Source organism: Equus przewalskii, chromosome 4 (assembly GCF_037783145.1).
Source record: "Equus przewalskii isolate Varuska chromosome 4, EquPr2, whole genome shotgun sequence".
NCBI lineage: Eukaryota > Metazoa > Chordata > Mammalia > Perissodactyla > Equidae > Equus > Equus przewalskii.
In genome coordinates, this window is record NC_091834.1 from 66,139,898 (window position 1) to 66,166,382 (window position 26,485).

General features: G+C 42.6%; 1 protein-coding gene and 1 long non-coding RNA gene across 2 annotated transcripts in view; one reads left to right on the top strand and one right to left on the bottom strand.

Annotated features, from left to right (window-relative positions):
• Positions 1-26,485, bottom strand: part of AOAH (acyloxyacyl hydrolase) — a 180,420-nt gene that overhangs the window by 14,509 nt on the left and 139,426 nt on the right. The window contains exons 14-19 of the mRNA XM_070616264.1: positions 20,525-20,561; positions 19,686-19,760; positions 11,333-11,505; positions 4,775-4,833; positions 4,607-4,666; positions 3,226-3,322 (exon numbers count right to left, since the gene is read on the bottom strand). Of these exons, the coding sequence (XP_070472365.1) occupies positions 3,226-3,322; positions 4,607-4,666; positions 4,775-4,833; positions 11,333-11,505; positions 19,686-19,760; positions 20,525-20,561 (501 nt within the window). The remainder of the gene's footprint in view (positions 1-3,225; positions 3,323-4,606; positions 4,667-4,774; positions 4,834-11,332; positions 11,506-19,685; positions 19,761-20,524; positions 20,562-26,485) is intronic.
• LOC139082877 (uncharacterized) lies at positions 11,727-23,602 on the top strand. Its single transcript, XR_011539215.1, has 3 exons — positions 11,727-11,860; positions 20,271-20,303; positions 23,502-23,602. It is a non-coding gene; the product is annotated as an uncharacterized lncRNA (long non-coding RNA).

Here is a 26,485-nt window from a genome sequence, read left to right on the forward strand (position 1 = left end):
TGTACATGGCGGGGGAGCTAAGAACCGGGTTTGCTCCGATTGAGTTGTCTTGGAAGTGGAGGGCAGCTGGTGGCGTATTTAAACTATCAGTGTGAAAATGGCCCTGTCAGCCAAGTGGCATTTTCCTTCCTCTGTTTGGGAGATGCGGTACAGACGAAGAAAAAAGACATCACCTGCTTGAGCTGGCATTTTCTGAAGGGAGGAAAAATTGCTGCTTCTGTCTAGTTCATAACCAGTTGGAGGATGAGTCAGCAAGAGACAAAAAAGAGTCTTTGGAGATGAGCAATCAGCTTTCAGGGCTCGGCTGAGGCTGTCAGACTGGAGAACAGAGAGGTCTCGTGCTTACCCTCAAGGGACAGGGACCCTCAACTGCCATTTGCTCTGTCACAGGGGGTAAAATTGTAAATCTCATATGAAAAATGAAGATATTTGTGAGGCAATAGTCAGCTCCAATATAGCACTGAAATAAAAGGAGAGGTTTTTATGTGACTATTAAGACTGCAGGTGTAATAGTTGACCCATAGGGTTTTATTTCTGATAGAAGGAAACTGCCCTGATAATGAGATATATTTCCATCAGAGCTTCCTCTAAGGAACTCAAAGTGATCCACAGGCATGATTGGCAATAGGAGGTGGTTTGGACATTGAAAGAGAATAAACATTTATTATCCATTTATCATAAACCCTGGAAGAATGTAGAAGATGTTTTACATACATTGATTTCAGATGGTAGTGGTGGGAAGTTGAGTCCTTACTACATTACAAGCATTGTCTCAATCCTTACATAAACCCTATGGTTTAGTTCTTGCTACATTGCACAAAAGCTGAGTGGTTATTTAATTTACTTGAGGTTACACCACTATTCTGCGTTTGAATTGGGATAGGAACATAGTTCTATCTAAGAGCTCATTGCACCTACATGACGTAGATCAGATTTCAGGATGATGAGCTGCCCAGGTGTGGAAGGTTATCCATAGGGATGGAACTGGGAGTGGATGATCCGCCTACTCTGGCAAATCCTAGAATTTCAAGATAGAAATTTCCTTCATGGCTAACTTTGGGCATAAGTTAAGCCATTACCATAGTTCTTGAAAACTAGATAAAAATTCCAGCTCTTTCAGAAGTGTACACAGTGGCACCTAGACGTTAAATGCATGACACTGCATCAGATGTTCATGGAGGCAGATCCCAGGTACCATTTCCTCTGCCTTCACTCTCCCTCCCACTGTGCCCATAAGTCTTCCCTAGTGGGTACCCACTAACTTCATAAGGAGAAGGCGAAGAGGACCCTGTACCAAAACTGGATCTTCACATGCATTTTTAATAAATGTCAAGAAATTACAAAACCTCAGGAAATTCCTCAAACTGTTGATGAGAATTGCCAAGCAAGGAGAAATACTCAGGTGGTTTCTTAGTCAGGTAACTGACTGCCATGTTGATGTAGAAGGTCCAGTTCAGTTTAACCAAACTTTTTTTGCTTTTTACTGCATTTATTCCATGCATGCTTCTCTCTATATCCTTTATGAAGACAAGGACTGTTCTGTTTTGTTGGCAACTATATTCTCAGGATCCACACAGCACACAGTAGAACCAAGTAAAAATCTGATAACTAAGTTCTTACTCTTGGAAAATTATAGAGCCCCATTTATTAAATTTGAAGGTGCATATGGATCATCTGTGAATTATGTTAGAATGCTGATTCTGATCAGGTAGGTCCTAATTAGGAGTGGGGCCTGGGGTTCTGCGTTTATAACTAGCCTCCAGGTGGTGTGGATGCTGTTCATCCTGAACCGTGCATTGAGTAGCAAGGATGCGAGGGAATGGTACTCTTTTCTGGGTACCGGCTATGTACCAGGCACGGCATTTAGGAGGATTACACATTATTTCATATAATCATCATAAAGATTTGTTATGTAGATATGGTATCCCCATTTCTAGGTCTGGAAAGGAGAGTTTAGACACGTCCAGGGAATTGCCTACAGTCCCAAAGATAATAAATAACAGAGCTAAAGATTACTTTGGAAAATTAAAAAGGTCCCATGTGAATGTTAGACATTATTATATTTTTAATAACTTTATCTACATTCAAGGTTGATCATGATCAAAAATCACTTGGTGGTGCATTTGTTTATACGAGGAATTCATTAATGAATCTTTAACTCTGTATTTTAATGAGAGGTTATTTATCAAAATGTCTCTCCCCATGAGAGAAATATGTGTCACCTAGGCAGGAAATCTAGTTAGGGAGATGAGTCTTGTTGAAAAGATGTTCAGAATTGAAGTACTAGAGTCTGCAATGCAAAACGTGTCAGCTAACGTAATATTTGATAATTCATGACGGCCATCTGCTTCATCCCAGATGCTTGGGCTGGGGGGTGCGGTGTTGGTGGTGGGGAGATAGAGATGATAAACTCTGGGTGAGAAATCTTCCATCCTTTGCATACATTGTGAAGCTTTTCATTAGCATCATCTCAGCTGGCAGTCAATCAACAGGAGGGTTTTCTCTTGTATAACAATTGCTTAGTAATGAAAATGAGACTGGAAAGATTAGAGTTAACAAATAATAATTTTTCAGAGTCAAGATGTAAAGGATAAATCAGTAGTCCAGTAATCATGCTTGTTTTCGTGTTGCCCCTCATCAGTGACCCCACTGTTTGGACAGAATGCGGGAAAAGAAACAGTAATGTTCTTTCCAGAAACCTGGGATATATGTTGTCCACTTTGCCACAGGCAAATCTGAGGTCCCTTAGAAACTCTGATTAGTTTCATCATGTGGGGTCTGGGAATCTGCATTGTTACTGAGTCCCTAGGTAACTCAGTGCCCACTGAAAGGCACTATCTTACCCTGCATTCCTGCCACACTCGTCCTTACCCCATAGGTAAGCGGGGCATTATCAAACTGGCAGGAATAAGTTAGGGATTCCATTGACTTGTTGGCTCCCAGCCCAAAGCTGTTTCCAACTGGTCACTGATCCTATTGCTTCAGGGATTCTAAAATGAGGTTGAAATAAGGAGATGATGCTAAGCTTCCACCTTTCCAGAAAGAGTCTCACATTTTCTTTCTTTTTTTTTTTTTAACACTCAGCGCTATTAATGTGTCAGAATGAGCAGGAGCAGCCCTGCCCAATCTACTGCCTGCTGACTTATAAATGCCTTGCCCAGGTGGGTTCCAAACCGTAGCTGCTGCTTTCGTCTTGTGTCAACATCTAAACCAAACAAAACTTACTTCCTTGGAAGTCAAAATCCATGTAGAAAAGGTTGAAGTTTGTAAATTTCTTCCTGGTTGCAATTTTTTTCAGTGTATTGGAGAGTTGTTCTGCTCTCTGAATACAAAGGAAGAGGGAGAATTCCATGAAGCCTAGACTTTGACTTTAGTGAGACAATTCAGGCAGAACAAAGACATCAATAGTCTCCACCCCCACTCCGAGCCATCAGCAGAGAGCAGCTCTGCACATTAAATTCTACTCATGCACAAATGGCCAACGAACATACAAAACCGTTAAAATTCATTAGGAACCAAATCAGTGCAAATTATCACTTCCCCCTCACGGGATTGGCAAAGAAATGATGAACAATCATGACAATATAGATATTGCCATGGGACAGGTGATTGAGAATGTCAATTTGTTTAACCTTTCTAGAGAGCAGTTTGGCTATGTGGATCAAATTCTTAAACATGGCATACTCTTTGACCCAATCACTTTCCTAGGAATTTGTCTTAAGGAAATAGACATGGTACACAAAGACATACACCTATATATAAAGATACAAAGGTTCATCATAATGTTATTTATCACAGGGAAAAATTGGAAACAACCTATATGTCCAACACCAAGGGAGGAAATAAGTCATGGTACATTCACATGCTATATACTCTAAATGATTACAAAATTATGATGTGGAGGAATAATTTATGAACACTGGAAGGCATGGAACAATATGTGTATTCGGATACTATGTAGGCAAAAACCTAAAAATATCTGTCTGTGAAAGTAATACTGGAAAGGCATCCCTACATATTAACTTTGAGTGGTGGGATTTTGGGTGATTTTTGTTATTGTTCTTTGTGCATTTTTACATTCTCCAAGTTTTTGTTTTTAATCGAAATACATTTGTTTTTTAAAAAAAATTCAATGAATCTTACAAAGAGATTATTCAGCATCTGTGAAAGAGGCCCGTGAATCAGGGGTTCCCTCAGCGAAGAGAGGCAGGCTCCGCAGCACCTGGTCCTCACTTACCTCGGGAGAGCTCCGGTCATACTCAGAGCCTAACCTTGCTCACCTCTCTCTGCCTCTACAAATATGCCCAGGACCAGCTTTAAAAGGGGTGTGTGTGCGTGCACGCGTGTGTGCATACAAGAAAGACAGACATACACACAGACAGTGACTGAGAAACACATGTAGGTGACAGACCCAATGTGAGGAAGAAAGAGACAAACACGGCACCTCATATTCTCTTGGCTCCTCCAGCACCCGGCAGTTTGATGTTTTTATTTGCCAGCTTGGAGGCCCTCACCCTGCCAAAATGCCCTCTCCCATGAAAACACTGCAGCAAACGCAGGGCAAGAACGATCAAAGACGGAATCAAAGGGCCTGAGACAGTCCTACCTGGGAAGTGAGAGTCCGGAGCGTCTCGTTGGAAGACATCCAGCCCTGGCAGGGGCTGACCTGAGAGCAGGAAAATGCCACTTTGATTACAGAGGATCAAGAGGACACAGTTTGATTACAGCGCCCGTAATGGGGAGGGCGCCCTAGGAAAAGTCAGTGCGAGCTCACCTGGAGACAGTTCAGGAAGGAGTAGAAGTGCGCATAGGTCACGTCCTTGTTTAGCTGGCCTGGAAAACAGAGAGGTCTTGTTATGTTGCATGCACTTGGATATAGCAGACAACTGGGGACACTTGTGTGTGACCGTGTGCCCCTTGCAAAAGGGTGACACTCTCAGGGACCTGCCATGATTTTTCACTCGGCATTGCTCTTGAAGAATGCCTGTGCTTTCCTTCTGTCTGCCTAGAAATTCAGACCTGGAATTGGGGAGGGCCCCTGAAGAGTTTACTCCCATCTCAAGCTCTTGGCATGGGTGAGGGCAGGGTCTGAGGGGCTTGACCTTATCTGGACCCCAGGTAGAGGGATACAAGGGCACCACATGGACCGGAACACCACTAACAAAGGACTTGGCAGACCAGTGGCTTTCTCCTGGCAATGGTATGACATGCCAAGTTCCCATGGAGCACAGGGGGCATTCAAAGTGGTAGTTAACCAAATCCTCCTATCCAAGTTTGTGAAATGCTCAGATCTGACCCAATTATCCCCTCCTGAACACCTGGCAGTACATTCTGAGTGTCTGAAGGTCCCACCCTGCACTGTCCTGCAGTTTGGTGAATGAAGCCCTCCAAAGTACTTGGGTGGCCACTGGATGGGGGAGGTCAGCACATTTATCCCTCTTGACTCAGAGGGTGTCTTATTTGAGCCCTAATTAGTAGATATGCTCTACACTTATTTTTTGGTCCCAGTTAAAGAGGTCCATAAGAATAAAAGTGGTAAGTGCCATGTGCGAGTTCATCCAGAGCCATTCCAAACATCAGTTGTAGACCCAGAATCCGTGGGGGTTATTTCTTCTCTCTCCTCAAACATCTCCTCTCTCCTCCAGCATATCCACCCCCAGAAGCAATTTGACTTTCATGGTGTGGCTGAGACACAAAATCTAGGCTTTCCCAAATCTCAGAGGTGAAAGACTGATGTCTTATCCATTAACACTTCTCTCATGCTCGAAAAAATAAAGGAAAATAATAGGACCTATCTTGGAGCGAAGAGAAAGATTGAAGGTGATGGAACATAGTCTTATTTTTCACTTACACCTCAAATCAGTTAGACTGAAAGCTAGATTCAATTTTCTTGTCATAGAGGCAAAATATATTATCTCTCTGTGTGGGTGAGCGAATCCCAAGACTGGAAAACCACAGGCTTATATCGCCATTAAAGGCAAAGTGACACACCAGGTCTTCTCTATTCTCCAAAGGTGTCTGCATCTTCACATTTTAGATGAATCCCAAGCCACTGGCTTCTGTCTTTGTTTTCATTTTATGGGCTCAATGTGGAGCCCTGTGCTCCCATCTTTCTCCAACATCTTCCTTTCTATCACTGATGCTTCTTTCCCTCTATTTTTTTTGGTGTGTTTTTTGTAATGTGCCTCCTTTCTGTATGTGTCCCTGACTGGCTCAGTCAGCCCAGCAGGTGCAGTGACGGACACCTCCAACCTGCACTCCCCACCCTACATCCTCCATGTGCCCGAATGACTTGGCTCTTGCCCCCTGCTGGGACTGCCCCTGAGCTGCAGCCTTCCCTCTGCCATCTTGTTTCTCTTTGGGACTGGGCCTTGTAATAAACCTTAGGTAGCTTGGTTGGGGCCCTGACACCCTGCTTGGTCCCAGTGAGTCCTCTCTCCCTGAGAGGTGGCCATTGTCTTTTTTCCTTGTCCAGTGGCTGAAGTCTCTTCAACCTGGGGGAGGTGGCACCTCATGCCTGACCAAAGGTAACACTTCTCTACCTCTCCCTCCCCACCTGCAAGCCTGGATTGCTCTGATATCTAGAGGGACTGGAGTTTGCCCTGCTTCTGGATATTGGGGACTCATCTGCTGGCCCTCCCTTGGTGGGTTAAGCCCAGCCATGGCCTTGTTCTGTCATGGCTTACTCCCCTCTTCCTGTTGTTCTACTGCCGAGGTCCCAGCACATCTTAGGATGAGAACACAAGGCGTGTGCTCCCTCTGGACCTTCTCCCAATCCCTGCCGCTTTCCCTTCTATCTCCTTGCTATTCTGGCATGGGCTCTAACTGGACCAGGTTGATACAGGGAAAACCCTCAGGTGAGTAGGGAATCTGTTGAACAGGATAAGGGCATGCTAGCTGTAGTTAAAAGATAACTGGGAAAGGTGTAATGAATTGCTTTCCCTTTTCTCGGGTATTTCTGCCTATTAGAGGGTAGAGTGACTCCAGGGCTGGTCATGTGGAAGGTTGGTTAGGAGTCCTTGTGATGGGCTTATGGCATAAAGAAGAGGAAGAGAGGAAAGTGTTCTTACATTTTTCTCCACTTATTGGAACTGTCAGTTGCTCATTTGCTCCTTCTCTTACTTTTTATCCCTGTTACTTTAAGGGTATTTTTGCATATTGAGGAGACCTGGGATAAAAACTGATCACACCTACATGTTATACCTGCAAAGAGGCAGTGTCTGTGACTCCTTAGTTTGAAAGTGAATGTGGTGAAGAAAGCTGTTCAAGAATGCCCAGGACAGGGGCAGGAGGACTGTCCCACAGTGGCCAGGAATTATCAGGGCAGAGGAACTATCAGCGTGTGTGTGTGTGTAAGGGGTAGAGAACCAGTGGGCCGGCCAGTGGATGCCATATGCTTCCTCTGAAGATTAAAGGCTGTGTTCTACTTCAGCTGGCTAGAGTAGCAGCTTGAGTCTCAGTCATTTGTAAGTTCTTTAGGGCAGAGTCTTTGGCATGTATCTAATGCTGGGACCATAATTGAAATTTTAGGTACCATAAAAGCTTAGTACCAACAAAGATCAGACACACCTCCATGAAATACCATCTGAATGTACTAAACCTTAGTGAAACCACATTAATTCACACAAGGAGGAAGCTAGTAATAAAATATAAAGTATACTATAAGGTATTTTGAAATAGATGAGGTTTCAAATTTAAGAGGAATTGGGGCAAAATTAAATGTTGCTGTTGGTGTTTTGTGGTAGAGGCCCTTCTAGGAAGGCCTACCTGCAGACTTATTTGTAGCAGCAATCCCGAACTTTTCGACCCCAGTCTACCCTTCAGATAGTTCCCAGAATGCCTATGGCTTGTACCAGGGTCGTGGACACTCAGTAATTTCACCGTCAGGACCTATATACTATTCTCCCTGGTGGAGTTGTCTTTTGTCTCTCCTTTGAGGTCAAGGACTCCGTCTTAGTACCATCTTTACTACCAAGGCACATAATAAGTATCTCAGACATATTTATACAAAAATTGCCTTCCTCGTAGACAGTGCCTGTGAGGACTCATCCCTGGTCAAGCTTTCTCAAAAGATCAGAGTAAGTAGCATCCTAACATGTGAGACTTACTTTCTGGTAATTCCTCAAAAAGACATTATATTCTTGCCAGGAATTTTGATTGCTGGTAGAGACGGTGGGGCTGGCACAGCCCTTGGCAGCCATGCACTGACTGGTAGTGACTCACAGACATGGCTAAGAGGAGAGATGCCAGGAAGGATTCATTACTTCCTGCTCCCTAGCAGGAGTGAGCTGGGAACTATTCTTGTTCTGGGCCTCCATCACCTACTGATCTGACCTGACGCTGTGGCATTGAGCCTTTTCTTTGCTGAATGGTCAGGCTGAGTTCTTACCTGTCTGTGAGGCAGCAGAGAATGTATCCCAGATCTGGGGCTTCTCCCCTGACCCCTTCTGCTCCCTGATCTCTTTTTTAATCCTTAAGCGGTGGCTAAAGTTAAATCTGAAGATCATCATCATCATGTTTCCAGGCTTGAAGACAGAAATAAATGGAAACTCCCCTTTATTTGCTTATATAACCCTTAGCACAGTGGCCTGGGAATCAGACTTGGGTGTTTGGCTATTGATTAAGATGAGATTCACCCTAACCAAGGCGGAGCAACGAAACCCTGAGGCTGGCCCAGCATTAGCCTTCTTCACTGCTGGTTCATGTTTGGTGGGAAGGAAGATCCAAAGATTCGAATGAGAGTGGGAGCAGAACAGAGACAACATGAGGGCAGGAGCCCTCTCTTCAAGCCTCTCATCTTAAGTGAGTTATGAGACTGACACTGCCAAAGGAGGAACGAGGATGCTGGGCAAATCCCGCCTACTTCCCTAGTCTGTCTAGGAAGGACCCTGGTGCTTTGTTGAGGAATTTATAATTTATTTCCCATGGCAACCAGGCAGCAGGGATAATTTAGGATGTGAATAATAACTTAAAAACATTAAACAAATTTTACATGGTTTCAACTTTCTCCCTAATTGGATTTTTTGTTTCAAAGCTAGGGTTGTTTACATAGAACAAACTTGTTCCCCCTTTTCTTTCTCCCCCTTTTGTGCCATGAAATGCTAGTGCATGATTAGTGGCTGCAGAGAGGCCATTTGAGGACAAGGCTAAGCCTAGAGCAGGTTTCTCAACCTTGGCACTATTGACAGTCTTGGTTGTGGGGGGCTGGCCTGTGCACTGTAGGATGTTTAGGAACACCCCTGGATTCTATCCCCTACATGCTAGTAGCCCCTGCCTCCAGTTGTGATAATGGGTGGGGCAGGGGAGGGGGTGGGTGGGTTAACCCTGGATGAGAATCTCTGGCCTAGAGAATCCATGGAAGTGATTGATGAGTCCCCCAATCACCTTTTTCCTTCCCTTGCTCCCTTCCAAATTGCATGGAGTCATTATTACATCCTGGGGCTGAGTCAAGTGAATTGTGTGGAGTATCTGAGAGAATTTGTGGAGGCAGTCTAACTGGAGTTCATGGAAAGAGAGTGGGATTGGAATTCACAAAACCTGAAGTCAAGTCCCTATTAGTATGACAGAATAAATTGGAAGCATATCTCCCCTGCCTCCAACTTGCCTTCCCCAAGCATTTCTTCCCACGGGAGAAATCTGGGAATCTGAAAACATCTGTAGGGGGAACTGAAATTTTCATCCCCGGTGGGATAGGTCAAAGAGACATTCTCAGCCCAAGTGGTTGTCCTTCATGTGTCCAAGGCGGCCCAGAACGGAGTCAAGTTCTCCTCAGCATGATCATGTTATCGTTTCTAAGGGAAACACGTCCAACCCGTGTGAACAGGAGGAATATGCTTTTCCTCGTGCGAGGCTGGACAAGGTTTTGCTTGGAGAAGAATAACATGTGTGGCACACTTGGCAACTGAAGAGGAAAATGAATTCAGTTTCATTGGTGGGGAGTCTGGAATGTGGATATTTACAATTGTCCCCTCACTGGAGGGAGTAGTGCCCTTTGATAACTGGTTAAAGGGACCCTAATCTGTTCTTGTGTGGGGAGAGGTGGAACTTCCTGAGGGAGGAGTTAGGGAGGTTGGCTGAAACAGGGACTGCCTGGGGAGGACAAGAGAGGATTGGGAAGCTACAGAGAAGTTATCTATGCAGGCGAAAGCTCTCCACCCCGCCCCCTAAGGAGCGTACTGAGGAGGAAGTTTTGGGTCTTCCCCCTTCGAACTGCTTGGACCTCCAGCACTCTTGACCTTGGGTTGGTCTAAGGAGGTGGCTATGACAATATGGGGGAAGGGGCAGCCCCTTTCCATGAGAGACTGGCACACGTGCTGTCAATGTGGGGCTGAGGGGAGGGCACTCAGGCCTCTCCTTGTAGATGTCTGTGAGGGAGGACTGAGGACAGCACGCCCTACTTCCTTTCCCTGCTTAATTTTCTCTAGTAACACATCATCCTCTGATGTACTTTTGGAGTCTTTCTCCCACTGGAATATGAGCCTACGATGGCAGGAATTTTTGACTGTTGTGTTCATGGATGGTTACCCAGTGCCTAGAACAGTGCCTGGAACATAATAAATATTTTTTGAAAGGACATTCTCCCCTGAAACACAGAAAGAGAGCCTTGCTACACTCAGCTTACATGTACAACAAGCTACGCAACATTTGACAAGCTACCTAACCTCTCCAAGCCTTTGTTTTTTCTTCCATAAAATGGAATTAATGCAAACATCTATCTCAGAGGATTGTTTCTAGGATTAGCATGGTAGCCCTTCCTAATGTGAGTTACTACTACTTTTACAATGTTTGTAAGGCATCTGGAATGCCAGAGATGCTATTAGAAGTTCCGAAGAACTTTAAAGCATTTCAGAGCCGAGCGCTCCAGGAGAATGTAGAAGCAGGGAGCAAGCCCGCTTTAGGACCATGTTCTATAGAATTCTAACCGGCCACCAGGGTCTACAGAATTCATTAGGATTCTGGCCACCAGAGGGCACTCACCACTGAGGGTTGGAGAAATCCTTTGCTTTGACTCAGGGCTTTCTGTCTCTCGTTCGGGCTTCATTGGCTTATTCTAGATTTCACCACTTAAAGGAGTTTCCTGACAAACTCTTACCTTTCAATTTGCCCTAATTCTTCATTAAATACTTCTGCCCTTTCTGACTTTGAATCTGGTTCTGCCCAACTTTGGATGCTGACCTTTAGATCTTGTACTTGGGTGCTCTTCCCTTCATCACTTCTGACATGCGTACTGTGGTGGCATTTTAGGTATATTCCTATACAATTTGATCTACATAAATGTAGACTGTGAATATATTAACATCGTTAAACAGTAAAAGTATCTTCAAACTGATACCGAGAGGATGATATTTGTTGTGCAAATTATCCCAGAGAAAGGTTCCATCTGGTAAGCCGTATAAAATAACATGGCTGCCATTGGGCAGGTGAGAATTTAGATACTTCAGAGTCTGCATGACCTTGGAGTACAATTTCTCGGGAGTGGTCATTTTTGGAACTGAGTCACTTTTCCTGTTGGTAAAAGAAACAGAAAATATATTAGTAGATTATAAGGATAGATGCATGCAAATACAAGATTACCAACGCCCCCCCCCCCCACACACACACACACACAATGTAGTGGTTATTGCTGCTATTTGCAAAATACTTCTGGCTTCCTGATTCCCTTGTGGTTGGGTGGGCCATATGACTGGTCTGGCCTATGAGTTGTAAGCAGAAGTGAGATGTGTCGTGTTTAGTGGTATGAGAGCTTCTACAATACTGTTTTTCTTTGCCATGGGTCTGGGTAATGTTCTAGACAGCAGCTGCTTCACCAGTCTGAGTCCTGGAACAGAGCCCCATGGTGATCTCTGATCAACAGTGTAGTGTGAGTAAATGTTTGTTGCTTTATGCTACTAAGATTTTAGGAGATGTTTGTTCCTGCAGCATAACCTCATCTATCCTAACTGATAAATGCAGTTAATGGAATCAAAGAAATCTGGTATTGTTTACTATTTGACATTTTGAGGTCTGCAACTTTCTTTTTAAAACTTTTCGGATATACCACAGTTAGGAAAACAGAATTTCAATGAGAAATGAAGTGACACTATGTATCCACACTACATCCTTCCTTTCTACTCTGAATTTGAACTTTCATGAATTTCTTGATAGCCTGCTATTCCAGGTTAGACCCCTGCAATGATATCTGCCCATAGGCAATTGCAATTTGCATCACTGCCTTTCTCTACAGTAGTGCTTGTGCTCTATAGAGGATATTTGAAATTTTAAATTGTATTTTTCTCTTCTTGTTTCATAAAAATTAGTGAACAGGAAAAGAAAGTGGTGAAAGTAGTTATAAGAGTGTAGGGCTAAAATCAAAGAATTTAAGACAAAGATAGAAATCATAAGTGAACTGAAAGTAGCAAATCTTTAGCTTCAATCAGACATTGATTGCATTTAAGCTGGTTGACTTATTTTCATTTAGTTTGAAAAAGAACAAAAGTGAGAAATGCACAAAATACTAAAAATACATTATTGAAAGTTTCATTTAAATCAATCTTTCTTTTTCTTCCTTCCTTCCTTTCTTTCTTCCACCCTCCCTTCCTCCTTCCCTCCCTTCCTTCTTGTTATGTTTAAAAGTCAAGGTGTAAATGGGGATGCCAGAATATTTTTTGAATTTAATGTATAAGTCTATTATTGCTCATTTTCTGCACAGTTAACTTTTGTACACATTTTCAGGAACACATCAAGTTTGAATTAATATACTAACTTGCATTAACCTGGGAGTAGAATATAGAATTCTCTAAGATTTTCCTCTACTCTTTAGGTTTTAAACTGCCTGTTGTTAACCTAAGCAGAATAATGCTATAAGTTGTTTTCTATTTTGAGTCCTTAAAACTCCATATTTGCCTAATGATCCTGTAGTGGGTTGAATAGTGTCCTCAGAATGTGACCTTATTTGGAAATAGGGTCTTTGCAGATGTAATCAGCTAAGTTAAGATGAGGTCATATTGGATTAAGGTGGGCCTAAATTTGATGACTCCTGTCATTATAAGAAGAGGAAAGGCACAGACACACTCACAGGGAAGAAGGCCATATGAAGCTGGAAGCAGAGATTGGAGTTATGCAGCTACAAGCCAGGGAATTCTGAGGCTTGCTGGGAGCCATCAGAAGAACGAAAAGACAAGGAAAGATTTTCCCCTAGACCCTTCAGAGGGAGCATGGCCTGCTGAAATCTTGATTTTGGACTTCTAGCCTCCAGAACTGTGAGAGAATAAATTTCTGTAGTTTGAAGTCACCCAGTTTGTGGTACTTCGTTACAGTAGCCCTAGGGAACTTAATACGGATTCCAAAACAGAAAAGTAAGTCCATCGCTCACAGGCTGGCCCCAGGCATGCGTGACACGGGAAGAGGGGACAGAAGGGAGCCCCCCGGGGTAGCTGCTATTCTCACTATTAAGAGAGCTCCTAAATGGACATTGGCACTGTCATGTTGGAGAGAATTTTAAAAAATGTATCAAAATTAGAAGTTGGCTTAACTTTTGACCTTGAAATTGCACTTTCAGGAAGTTGTCCTATTGTAACATTTCGACAAATGTGCAAAAATATACATACAAGTATTGCCACATTGCTTGGAATAGTGTAAAATTGGAAAAAGCTAAAAAGGCTGGCTACATAAACTGTAGTCCATCCACATAGTAGAATGCTACACAGCCATCAAAAAGAATGAAGTAACTAGATAGAGGTGATGGTTGCACGGCATTCTGAATGTGCTAAATGCCACTGAACTGTTCACTTTAAAATCGTTAATTTTATGCTATGTGACTTTCACCTCAATAAAATAAAAACAATTAAAAAAGAATGAAATAATCTGTATATATTAGCATGGAAAAGACTGCTAAAAAGTACTGTTGACTGGCAGGAACAAATTGCAGAGCAGTAAGCATAATGGTATTTCATTTTAATGAATATTAATAAGTCTGTAAATTAGAATTTGCATAGAAGAAATCTGGATGCAAATCCATCAAACTGTCTGAACTGGTTAGCTTGAAGCAGGTGGTGGGAGTGGTAGGGAGCGATTATTGGGGGACTTTCACTTCCTAAGCCCTGTATTATTTGAACTCTTCACAACAGATGTTATTTTGTAATCAGAGAAACAATAAAAATAGAACAGATTCTTGTATCACTTTTATTCTTTCTAAAGTGAAGGGGAAAGAAACTGGACTCCATTGAAGTTTTAATGAGACAGGCAGAAAACATTGTAATTTTATGTCATTTCCCCTCCATCTATTTCACTTAGTCAAATAAAATCACTTCCCAAATAGCTGCTACCCAGTAGGTGACAGGGTGGCTAAGGGTGTATGGATCACGTGGCCCAAAGTGTGACAAGCAATGTGTACCCACACAGAGGAAACGGTGGGGCAAGTTGGATGGCAGGGCAGCCAGTAGGCTGTTAGTTGTGGTTGGTGTATATGCTTCTACATTGTGTAATGAGTTGCTTGGACATTCCTAAAAAAGAAAAAAGAAAGAAAGAAAAAACAAAGAAAGTAAAAAGATGTCCTATTTTACAAAACCCCAGCACACAGAACAGAATACTAGACTCACGTTTTTTGTGACCTTGGGAAGAAATATACTACTTTTATCATGAATCAAAATCTCCCTAACTTGTATAAAAAGCACTCACAAAGATTTAAGAATACCTTACCTATTAGGGGCAAAAGTCTGGGTAGGGGCTTTGGCTTGACTTGCATATACACAGAAGCACTAGAAGGATCCTAGATTGTAAAGGCGATTCAGGCTGCCTTATGGGTTTATTCAGATCAGGAGAACCCACCCAGAGTAACCAGCTTTTATATTTACTGTGTGTTTGGAGTACGACAGCAGGGGTGAAGCCAAAGTAGGTTGGGTGTCTATATCCTGTCGTCATCTGTCATGGGTAAAGCTGGCACACACTGCCTGTTAACTTTTGCTTGGCATCTTGTTTTTTTACCTCCTACTGATACATTAGCATTTTGGCACAAAGCAATTACGCTGAGCTAAGGCTCTCCAACCACTTAAAGGCAAGATGAGTTAAGATGGAGCGAAGTCTCCCAAACTCCCTATTTAATGATTATTTTTTGGTTAGAGACGCCACCCTGAGGATATCAAAGAATTGGAGCTAATTCATACTTATGAAAATGCACCCTGCAAATTAAGCAAAGCATAAAGAAAATGCCTAACTGCAAAGTGAAATCAAAATGGAAGACTTGAAGTGGCTAATGGAATGTTCTCCAGTCAGCTTTGCTCTATTGTGGACAGCGACATAATTTACACATAATTTACACATTGTAGTCAGTTAAATCCTTTAATGTGCATAGCGAAATTAACAAATTCTTAGTTCAGGCAAGAGAAAAAGGCTCTAAGTGACAGTTGGTAGGTCACCCCTTCTGGGTGCCGTAGAAGATGTCTTTGGACTCTGACTCTGGAAACTCAAAGCGATTTTGCTCTGTGTATTCTTTCTCTTCTGATGGTTTTTGAGGGGACTCAGTACTAGTATTTTGGAGACCAAAGAGTCCCAGTGGTTTGGGAAACATCTCCTAGGCCTTGCCTTCTCTGATGTTACTCAAAGGCTGAATGGGCTGAGTTGAAAGTGCCTAACCCTTTTCAGTCCAGAGGTCAGGTTGACTTTGCCTTTCATCCCAGGTGTGCCTGCCCACTCTAGTGTCCTACATCCCTCCTCACATATGGAGGAGCTCACGCCCGTCGCTCAGAAGGAGAGATGAGGGGTTGGGGATACCAAGCTTACAGAGGAGAAATCTGAGAACCAGCCTGGAGGACATGATGCTTACTCAAGGGAAAATAATGAGAGAGAATTTGGTGCCCACCGTTGCGCTCTCACACACGTCAGGAACACAGGGCCGAGTCCAGAACAGATGAAGAGCCTCGCCCCTTGGGTGGCTCAAAGCCTGTCCTTGTCCTAATGAATTGTGTCTGATCATGCAAAATAAGCCTCATGACTTGGGTGCAGGGCTGGCCGTGATCATTTTATTACCGTGGCAGGTATTCCAGCCAGATTTCATCGAGTTGATGCCAGAGAGATGTATGCCCTCTCAAGGAAGAATGTAAACAGCCTCTGTGGGAAATGTTTTCCAGAACCAGAACTAAAGGCTGGGGACTTGTCATGACTGAGTGCTCAGATCTCCCTCACAGCTGGCATTTGAATTCTTGGAACATCCAGGCAATAGAGTTAGCCCTTTACTTCAGGCCTCTCACCCAATTCCCTTGAAGAGGCATCTTGACACAGACTGGGAATAGGGTGGGGACTCACTGGGCCCACATTGCCCCATGCATAGACATCCTGGGTCCCCTAAAAGTGGATGTGGCCTGGAACATGCTGACTGCTTGGGAAACTCCTTATCCTTCGCTTGGCCACCCATGCCTCAACTGAGGAGCTGGGAGAGAGAATTCCTCTGAGCAGCAGGAGTTCTGTCCATTCCCTTCCCTGCTGGTTTTTCTACTGTTTGATTTTATAGAATGGATTATTTTCCCTCAGTCCAGGCTCCATGGGGCCTGTGACCCGTCAGCAGCTTGGCTGGCTTCCTCTCAATGCAGTAATGATCAGCTGCCTGGGTGACATCCAAAGCACTGGCATTGCAGAAAAAATTCCTTGGGGGCCGGGGACACAGACAACATCCATGGGGTGGTCCTGGCTCTCTCCATTAGGTGAAAAATGCAAAATTTATAATTTCTAGATCCACTATAAAAAAATGGAACCATGGAAATTTATGTGGCTAGTGCTAGATGCTTTTATAATTCTATCACATTTCCAGCAATTACAATGTGCTTTTCAGGGCTGTCATGTTGGGATGTTGGGGAAATATTGTCATTGCCCTTTATGATTTGAGGCTCCTAAGAACACTCCCATTTCCACTCCTGCTACCCAAGTTTCTGCTGTGGTAGCCCACTCACATTTGCCCTGATTCCAGGAAATTCTCTCCTTCTGTATCACTCACATTCCATAGCTTTCGAGGACATGATAGGAAAGGCCCAAGGAAGCAGCGTCGGCTTAGGCCAAATTGAGTCAAGCTACAATAAGAAGGCTAGATTTGTCTATATTACCTTTCTTCTTGAATTCTGGACATTAAAATCTATCTTCCAATCATGACCTTCATATAGTTAGCAAGTATTTATTGAGTAACTGCATGAGTTTAGAGAACAAAAAAAGAAGCACATGGCAGCATTATTTAAGCGGAGCTAGCATCATCGTAAGAAAAGAAAAGAAAAAAGTCAAGCAAATACCCCAAAACTTCTTCCAGGATGGACTTATTATGCAACTCACTGCTGGCTTGAGCTTTTTATGAAATCACTTTGCTCATTTTGGGTTATCTACTCCACCTTGACGTCCTGGCAGATGGGGAGGTAGAATTGCCATCTGTCTTTATTTTTCTAACCTCTCCACAGGACATCGCAGAGAGGGCACTGCAGGGACATCCCACACTGCCAACTCCATTCTTTCACCCAAGTGCTACCTGCTTCTCTGCCCAGATCCCCGGTGCGGGGTGAGGCTGGCACAGGTCTCTGGCTGATGTCTGCCTGCCCTTTGGCTCTTTGGAAAAGGAAAAACAGGACTGGGCTGTAGGGGCCTCTGGATAATCAGGTTCTTCTGGGAAAGTGCAGTTTCAGGGATTCTGGTTCTTGCAGTCAAAGCCTCTTTCTGCAGGTGTCTTTACTCAGTATAACCAGTTTGCTGTCTGCCTTTCCAGGGGAACATGATCCAGAGGCTGGAAGGGCACTGGCTGATCTGACCATAGGTTTGTTTTGTTTTGTGATAGGCTGGGGCCCAAAGCTCAATGCTTCTCCTTCTATAAACTCCTTGAGGTCAGGGACTATGGCCTCTTTGTCATTGTATCCCAGAGCCTGGCACAGCATTTAGTACATCACAGGCAGTCAATACATACTTTTCAAAAGTGAATGAGTAAGAGAAAGCAAATAAAAGAAGCATGGACTGTAGAAAGAGCACAGAATTTACTCAGAGAATCTGGCTTGGCTTTCAGCTTTGCTGTTCAATAGCAGTATAAACAAATTCCTTATCCTGGCCAAACCCCAGTCTCCTCACCTGTAAAATGGGGACAATCCTACTTGCCTCTTAGGGCTGCTGTGGGGAGGAGATGATATAGAGAGTGTGTGGCTCTTGGCTCATGGAAAGTTTTGGAGTGTTTGCTACTTACTGGAGAGTTCCAGGGGCTCACCACAGAGGCTGGGACTTGAGCCTCCAGCATGTAGCCCTGACAGACTTGGGGACCTGGGGAGAGCAGTATACCAGCCTAGGGGGTGCCAAGGCAGGGCCTGGGACATCAGCATCTCTGAGTCATGGCGTGGTCACTTCTGCCCTGAACTCACTTCACTGATTAGGTCTACACCTCCTTCACCATAAGAGTTCTAGGACTCTCACAGGGGTGTCTGTGAGGGAAAAAAACAGTTTGATAATACTGAACTGTGCTTTTAGTACAGGCTTGGAGGGCTTGGTGAGTGAAATATGGGAAGGCAAAGGGTGGCCAGAGAGCAGGACAGCCTATTTCTAGTACCACTTGGGCTTGGGTTCAACTGTGCCATTAATCAATTAATTGGGCAAGTCATGTGACCTCTCTTGGCTTTACTTTTCTGTTTTCTAGTTGGTGGGTGGATGGCTACTGGGGAGTTGTTCTAGATCCGATCTCACCTTTTTTTTCTTTTTGGCCATGATCACAGGACAGATGGCATTCACATGTGCAGCATATTCTTAGGGGTACACACAGATTTAGAGAAACCTTCCAAAATGTTGTGGCAGAACTAAGGCATTCCACACTTTGAAATCACTACTGATATTAGCAGTTTAGCCAGTCCTGGTGGTCTAGTGGTTAAGATTCAGTGCTGTCACTACCCTGGTCAGTGAACCACATCACCATCATACTGTGGCGGCTGCATGTTGCTGTGATGCTGAAAGCTATGCCATTGGTATTTCAAATACTAGCAGGGTCACCCGTGGTGGACAGGTTTCAGCAAAGTTTTCAGACTAAGACAGATTAGTCTGGCTACCCACTTCTGAAAAAATTGGCTATGAAAACCCTATGAGAATAGCAGGAGAACATTGTCTGATGGAGCCCCGGAAGGTGAGAGGATGGTCCTAAAAGATCGGACAAGGTTCTGCTCTGCTGTAAACAGGATCACGAGGAGTTGAAATCGACTCAACGGCACTAACAACAAATTAGCAGTATAGCAAAACTACTTTCTTACTATGGGCCCTGGGCATAAATAGGATTGGCCATGAATTATGTGTAGGTTCTTTGCAAATACTCTAAGTCTATGCTCTCTCTACCACATGAGTAAGTCTATCAGAATATGAGTGAGGAAGCTGTTCTTATGGGGTAGCCATGATTCTGCCTTATTGTATTTAAAAAGTCATGATTCTCAATCTTGGGTTCTTGGCTGGTAATAGCATATTTCTTGTGACACAACTCAGAACAGATGATGACACACCAATTTGTTGTGAATCGGAGTAAGAATTCAGGGATTGGATATTTTTAAAAGGGTCTCTCAGCTTCACAGGCTGTTTCTGTGGATTTCACATGTGTCTAGGATTGTGAAGATAGAGAAATTCAACTCAACAGTAGGCTAATAGAATGGAGCGAAGTGGAGTGGACAAGGGGGAAACCTAGAGCCACAGAATTGCCAAAATCTTCTATCTCAATAACTCACCCATTGCAGACATCATTTCCAATCATGGCATATATGACGATGGCTGGATGGTCCAACAGTTGGTTCCTAGATAAACTGAGAAGCCATAGATGGACTCTGAATGTCAAACACTTGGAAACTCAGAGTTTTAACCAATATCACAGGCTGAGCCTGTGAAAGAATTTTTGATGACCAATCTCTTGGTTTTGTTGTTTTTCTTTCATTCCAGCATCAGCATTCCCATTTCCCTCTTTCTTCTCTATAATCTTTAACCTAGTTCCCCATTAGGGAAAGACCACATAAATGCATAGAATTGAAGAGTAGATTAAGTCTTCAGTAGGGGGACATGCTACTATCTTCTTAGCATCTTTCATAGCATTGTCATTAATAAACACTGGTGAGTTACCTGGGTTACTTATGTTCAGATTCGTAGGACATCCTGACAACTATGGGCCTGTAGTCAACTTTGAAAAATCAAAGGTTTCTGAAGATTTCCATTCTGGGCATTCAGAGACTTGCTTCTGAATTTTAAGCCCCAAATGAGCACAAAATTGTTTTCTCGTTCATAAAGCAGGAATATGAAATAATCCTTTTTGTCTTTTTCAGGTATTTTGGCCAGATCTAGGTTTTACCCACTTGGTATGTATTTTTATGATTCTTATTTAAGGACTTATGCAAATTAATCACTTCCTATGCTCACTGGCCCAAGAGACGATAATATCCCAGTGTTTGGAGAGTGACTAACAAGCCATTGATGCTCAGTACAAGTGATTAAGGGGTAACAACAAAGAGTTTCCATAGACTATTCAAAATGAGAAACCCAATTTGAAAACAATTTCTTATATCCTTCTTCCACATACCTTTCTATAAATTTCTCCAGGTTTTGGGAAGATGCACCTGAATAATTAAATTAAGAAAATAATTAAAGTTAGTGAGTTCAATTCAACACTATCAGTATGAGAGTCTGATTGACTGAATCACGAAAGAAGCAGCATTATTGCACAGTAAGAGGCCGTCCACACCAACATGCTGATGGGAGTAACTACCGTGGAACTCTCCTTGATGGGTTTCCTGTTTACTTGGCATTATATTAACATAACCCTAAATTCTTTGGATTCACAGGTCTCAAGGTATTTCCTAAGCAGGAATGAGTAAACTTTCTAGTAAATGTGAGAGAAAGGTCTATGTCTATCACCCAAGAGAGAAACTACCCAAAAGATTAAGGAATGAGTTGAGGGATGAGAGGAACAGTAAAGAGGATTCTTTGAGAACTGCACTTCTCCCCAGAGGGCCCATTTAACGGCCTGCTGGTATTGCTGCTCACTCCTAAGGCTCCTCCTGCTGGCTGGCTCGTGCAAGTTTCAGATGGCAGAGCTGGTATATTTCAAGTCTTGTTATGACATGCACGACCATCCTCCCTCACCCCTGTTACCACCTGTAATGTATCTCTTATATGAAAATTGTATTTATTGAATACTCATTTTATTGTAAACACTGTTAAGCACTTGTATTGTATTACTAGCTCATTTAAGACACAGCACAACTATGTGAGGTAGGTACAGTATTGTTCCCATTTTATAGATGAGGAAACTGAGGCTCACTTAAGTGACTTGACCCAAGCCTCACAACTAATAATTGGGAGAACTGCAATTCAAACCCAGTCCCTTCTGTCTGCAGTGCTGAACTCTGGCTCCCCGTGTGACATTGCTGGGAGTCTGGAAAGAGTGAACCCAAGAAGGTTGACTGCTTTTTTGTCCCTTGGAGGCTGGTCTGCAGCAATAAGAGAGTGATACAAGTGCTGTGAACTCAAGGGACAAGGAAGATTCTCCTATCACTTCCAGCCTTGGAGCTTGGGGGGGCGGATGCATTTTATGATGGAGCCAGTGTCTGTTCTTACAGATCCACATGGGAAAAAGGGCAGTGCACAGCTGTGAAGGGCATGCTGGCCCATGTTCTCTTGAAGACATGTAACCATGCAGTGACTGCCTCTTTGTCACACACAACTAGATGCAAGGTGTATGGGCAGCTTCGCTGATTCAGAAATGTTAGTACGTTAAATGAATATTGCTTTACTTCCTTTTGTTATTATGATAAGATACACAACACGTAAACTTTAACATTGTAACCCTTTTTGAGTGTACAATTCAGTGGCATTAAGTCCATTCACATTATTGTGCAATCATCACCACTACCCATCTCCAGAACTTTTCCATCACCCCAAACTGAAGCCCGGTACCCATTAAAGAACAGCTCCCCACTAGCCCCTCCCTCAGCTTCTGATAACACCATTCTACTTTCTGTTTCTATGAATTTAAATATTCTAGGTACCTCTTATAGGTGGAATCATAATATTTGAGTTTTTGTGTCTGGCTTATTTCACTTAGCATAATGTTTTCAAAGTTCATCCATTTGTAGCATGTGTCAGAATTTCCTTCATTTTAAAGGCTGAATAATATTCCATTATATGTATATGCCACATGTTGTTTATCCATTCATCTGTTGATGGGCATTTGGCTTGTTTCCACTTTTCATCTATTGTAAATAATGCTCCTATGAACCCTGGTGTGCAAGTATCTATTTAGGTTCCACTTTCAATTCTTTTCGGTTTACATACACCTAAATGAAATTACTGATCAAATGATAATACTATGTTTAATTTTTTTGAGGAACTGCCATACTGTCTTTGTTCCCTTTTTGCAGTGAGGCAGGGCATTAATAAATATTCACACACATAAATTAAGTCAGTTCATCTCAGTGTGCATGCATTCATTCACACTCTCTGTTCATTTGTTGAGCACCTGCCATGTGCCTGACATATTGTAGGGAATTAACAGATGAGTTGGACATGGCCTCTGTACCTGAGGAGTAGTGTCTATGGGGGTAAACACATAACTGAGTACTGGAGAAAGGGTTAATGCAAATCCAATCCCAACACTTGAAAAGAAGAAAACTCAATGTGATTTGAGCCTATTATTTCTGCTCAGAGAAGGTGCCAGAGTTTACAACATTGAGTCCTAAATGTAGAGACTCTAAGTATTTCTGGGTGTTAGATTGCTCCCTATTGTTCTCAAGAGGGAAGAGAAGGAGGGCCACCATTGCATGCTGATATGGTATCCTCCAGTGGTGGCTCACTCATCTCATGGGCTGGGCCCTTCATTCAGTTCCAGCTCCATGACTCTCAACTTCCCATTTTCAGTAAATAACAAATCAGGAGGTGTTTAATTTTCACTCTTTGATTTTTCTCTTAATGAGAAATGAAAGCTAATGAAAGCTTAAGCCATGAGTGGGGAAAAAAATTACAGGACCATGTCAGTCCAACAATTTTCCTCTTTTTCCAGAGTGGAGCTGGGAATTCGAGGTGCAGGGCACCTACAGAACTTGAGGAAAATGAAAATGAAAACCTGTCACGGCATGTCACATAGGGAGCTCCTCCTCTGTGCTCACACCACCCACATCCCTTTCCTGCTCAGGACAAGGATGGCAGGCCAATGGCAAGCTGCTGTCGTGGATTTAAAACTAGCAGTCACAAATATCCACCCAAGGAGAGAGGAAGTCCCTGCTCTTCTTCACCCAAATGTTAAATTTTTTTCTGGGGATATTTATAATATGAGCACAGAATTTTTTAGTTCCAAAGTTGTTGCACCTTCCAAAAGTTCCATTTCCTTTTGGAAAAATCTCAGTTTTATGAGACTATGTAATTAGTTTACATAATCCTCATATCACTTTCTCTTCTTAATTCCCTTTTCCTGTTGTTCTTGCTATTGTTTTGGCAGCCCCATCAACGTTTTCTGTCTCTCTGCCTCCCAATCTCTATTGTCTTTCTCCTCCTGTATATAGATTTCTTCTCAGTTGCTCATTTTGCTGCTGCTGCCGCTGCCATTACAGAAAATACTTATTGAGGCAGTTGGAACTGGAAGATGTGAGCAGGAAAGAAAGATAGCCCCTCGTCTGTGATATGTGGCAAAACAAGGTGAGCATTTGAAGAACTGGCACTGCCCTTAAGAGGGCCATGCTCTGCTCTCTATAACATAGTTTAGAGAAATGGAAAGGTTTGACCATGAAATAGAGCATTTTAACTATTTGTCAAGGTGGTCCAATGGAAAAATCTACCTGTTCCCAATTAAGGAAAAAGGAGGGTCCTTAATGGCCATCAAAGCTGAATTCTGGCTCATCTAGCCCCTTTTAAATAACGTAGAGTATATTTCAAGAAGACAAAAAAGAGTCTCATGCAATCTCAGCATTGGTTGTCCTTCCATAAATAAATTTTAGCTTACATTTCCACTGCTGGATCAGTGTTGATCACAGCAGAAACTGCTTTATGTCCTGAGCATTCAAATCAACTGGTAAGACACTTTTAATGGTCTTCTACAAGAGCTTGTAACTTTTCATCCCTGGCCCAGGGTAGGTGTTCAGTCTCAAATTCTTCATGGAAAGAGATGGGGTATATTTAAATCTAATAGGTCTTCATAAATTAATTCATTGATTCAGTAACATTTATCGAGTACTTACTATGTGCCAGGCATTGTAATAGATGCTGGGGACACATCAGTAAATAGAAAAGATATGGTCCCTGTTCTTATGAAGCTTATAGTTATTAAACAAGAAAAGAACATGAAGCGTTAGGGATTCAGAGAATCCCTGAAGAAGTGGTGTTAAGCTGAGAACAGAAAGAAAAGTAGGTGTTTCCTTTCTTGAAGTCCTAAGATAAGAACTTGTTAATTAATTAATTCCCAATAAAATACCTGACGCTTTTTATAGACTTGGAAACAAGTCTCTACTTTAAAGCCATCTTTGCTGTAACTATCTCAATAGGACAGGGGCAGATCAGGTTTTGAGTTCTGAAGCTTATATAATTTGGAGGATCCTCTTTAAGGAAAAGAACACAAAACACAACAATAAGACCTGATGTAAAGGGAAGCCAGAGTGGAGAGAGACAAGGGTCTTAATCAATTGTGGTTAGATATCTTAAGTTGGTAAACATTACAAATACATATGGTCACCAGGCAAGTGAGAGGTCCTCAAGCTTCAGCATCACTAGCTTCATAACTCTGCCTCTTGACCTTCCTTATAGGTCATGTGTAAAGTCCTGCAGCATCAGCTCTGGGTGCGACTTTCGAGAGTGTGAGATCAGGCAGCCCACTTTACAGATGAGGCCCAGAGAGGGAAAGAGACTTGTTCAAGGTCTTATAACTAGTAAGCAGCATCTCAGCTAGTAATCTGTCTCAGGTCCCAATTTAATAATAGACATTAGTAATGAGTGAAATAGATGATTTTACTTCTTATATGAGAATACGTGAATTATATTTAGTTCTTATATAAGAACTTGTGAAAGGAGTATGAGGTGCACTTTAGTTTATAAACCACAAATCCACTCAAGTAAACCATGAAATGGCTTTAAGGAATTATCTGGATCAGGATTCACAAGCTCAGACACCTGCAGGGCCTGGCAGGTGCAGTACATGAGGGAAGCTGGCTGGGCCAATTACGGATCAACTCAATCTAGAAAGAGCAGCCACTACACAGCTCTCATGGATTTGTGCTATTCAGAATGGGGGGCCAGGGTTGTCAGGTCTTCTGATCTCAAAACAGAAGTTGGAAATCTGGAAGTTTATAAAATCTCCAAATTTTTAGATGTTGGCAACTAAATCAAGGATTTTTAAAAATGTTATTTGTGCCAAATACACAAAGCTGTGGGCCATGTTTGCCCTTGACCCTGTATTGAAGCTTATTAACTTCATTGATCTTTTAAAAGATCCAGAGTTTGGTTTCACTGCTTTTCTCTATTGTTTTTCTGTTTTTATTTTATTGATTTCTATTCTTTTTATTATTTCCTTCCTTCTTCTTGCTTGGATTTATTTTGTTCTTTTTCTAGTTTTTTTTGAGGTAGGAGCTTAGATTATTGATTTGATAATTTCTTTTTTAATATATGCATTTAATGCTATAAATTTCTCGTTGAGCTTTAGCCATAGTCCACAAACTTGATATGTTGTATTTTCATTTGCTGAGGAAGATTAACCCTGCGTTCACATCTGTTGCCAATCTTCCTCTTTTTTTTCGCTTGGGGAAGATTAGCCCTGAGCTAACATCTGTGCTAATCTTCCTCCACCTTATATGTGGGTTGCAGCCTCAGCATGGCTGACGAATAATATAGGTCTACACCTGGGATCTGAATCCGTGAACCTAGGCCACCAAAGCAGAGTATGCCAAACTTAACCACTATGGCATGGGGCTGGCCCCTAAAAACATTTCTAAATTCCTTTGAGATTTCCTCTTTGACTCAGTTTGATTATTTTGTGTTGGGGTATGGATTTCTTTGGGTTGATCCTGTTTGGGGTTCATTGTTTTCTTTTCCAAATTTGGGAAGTTTTCAGCCATTATTTCTTAAAATAAATTTTCTGCACTGTCCTCTTTCTCTTTGTCACCTGGGACTTTGATAACACAAATGCTGGACTTTCTGGTACTGTGATGTTTAGTCTTATGTGTCAACTTGGCTGGCTACAGGATGCCCAGATATTTGGTCAAGCATTATTCTGGATGATCCTGTGAGGCTGTTTTGGATGAGATTAACATTTAAATGAGTAAATGTGGGTGGGTTTCCTCCAATCAGTTGAAGGCCTGAATAAAACAAAACCAAAAAACCCCCAAAGACTGGCCTCCCCCAAGCAAGTGCGAATTCTCCAGGAGACTGCCTTTGGACTTCACGTGCAATATTGGCTCTTCCTGGTTCTACAGCAGACTGCCTTCAGACTGGAACTGTAGCATTAGCTCTCCTGGGTCTTGAGCCTGCTGGCTCACTCTGCAGATTTTGGACCTGCCAGCCT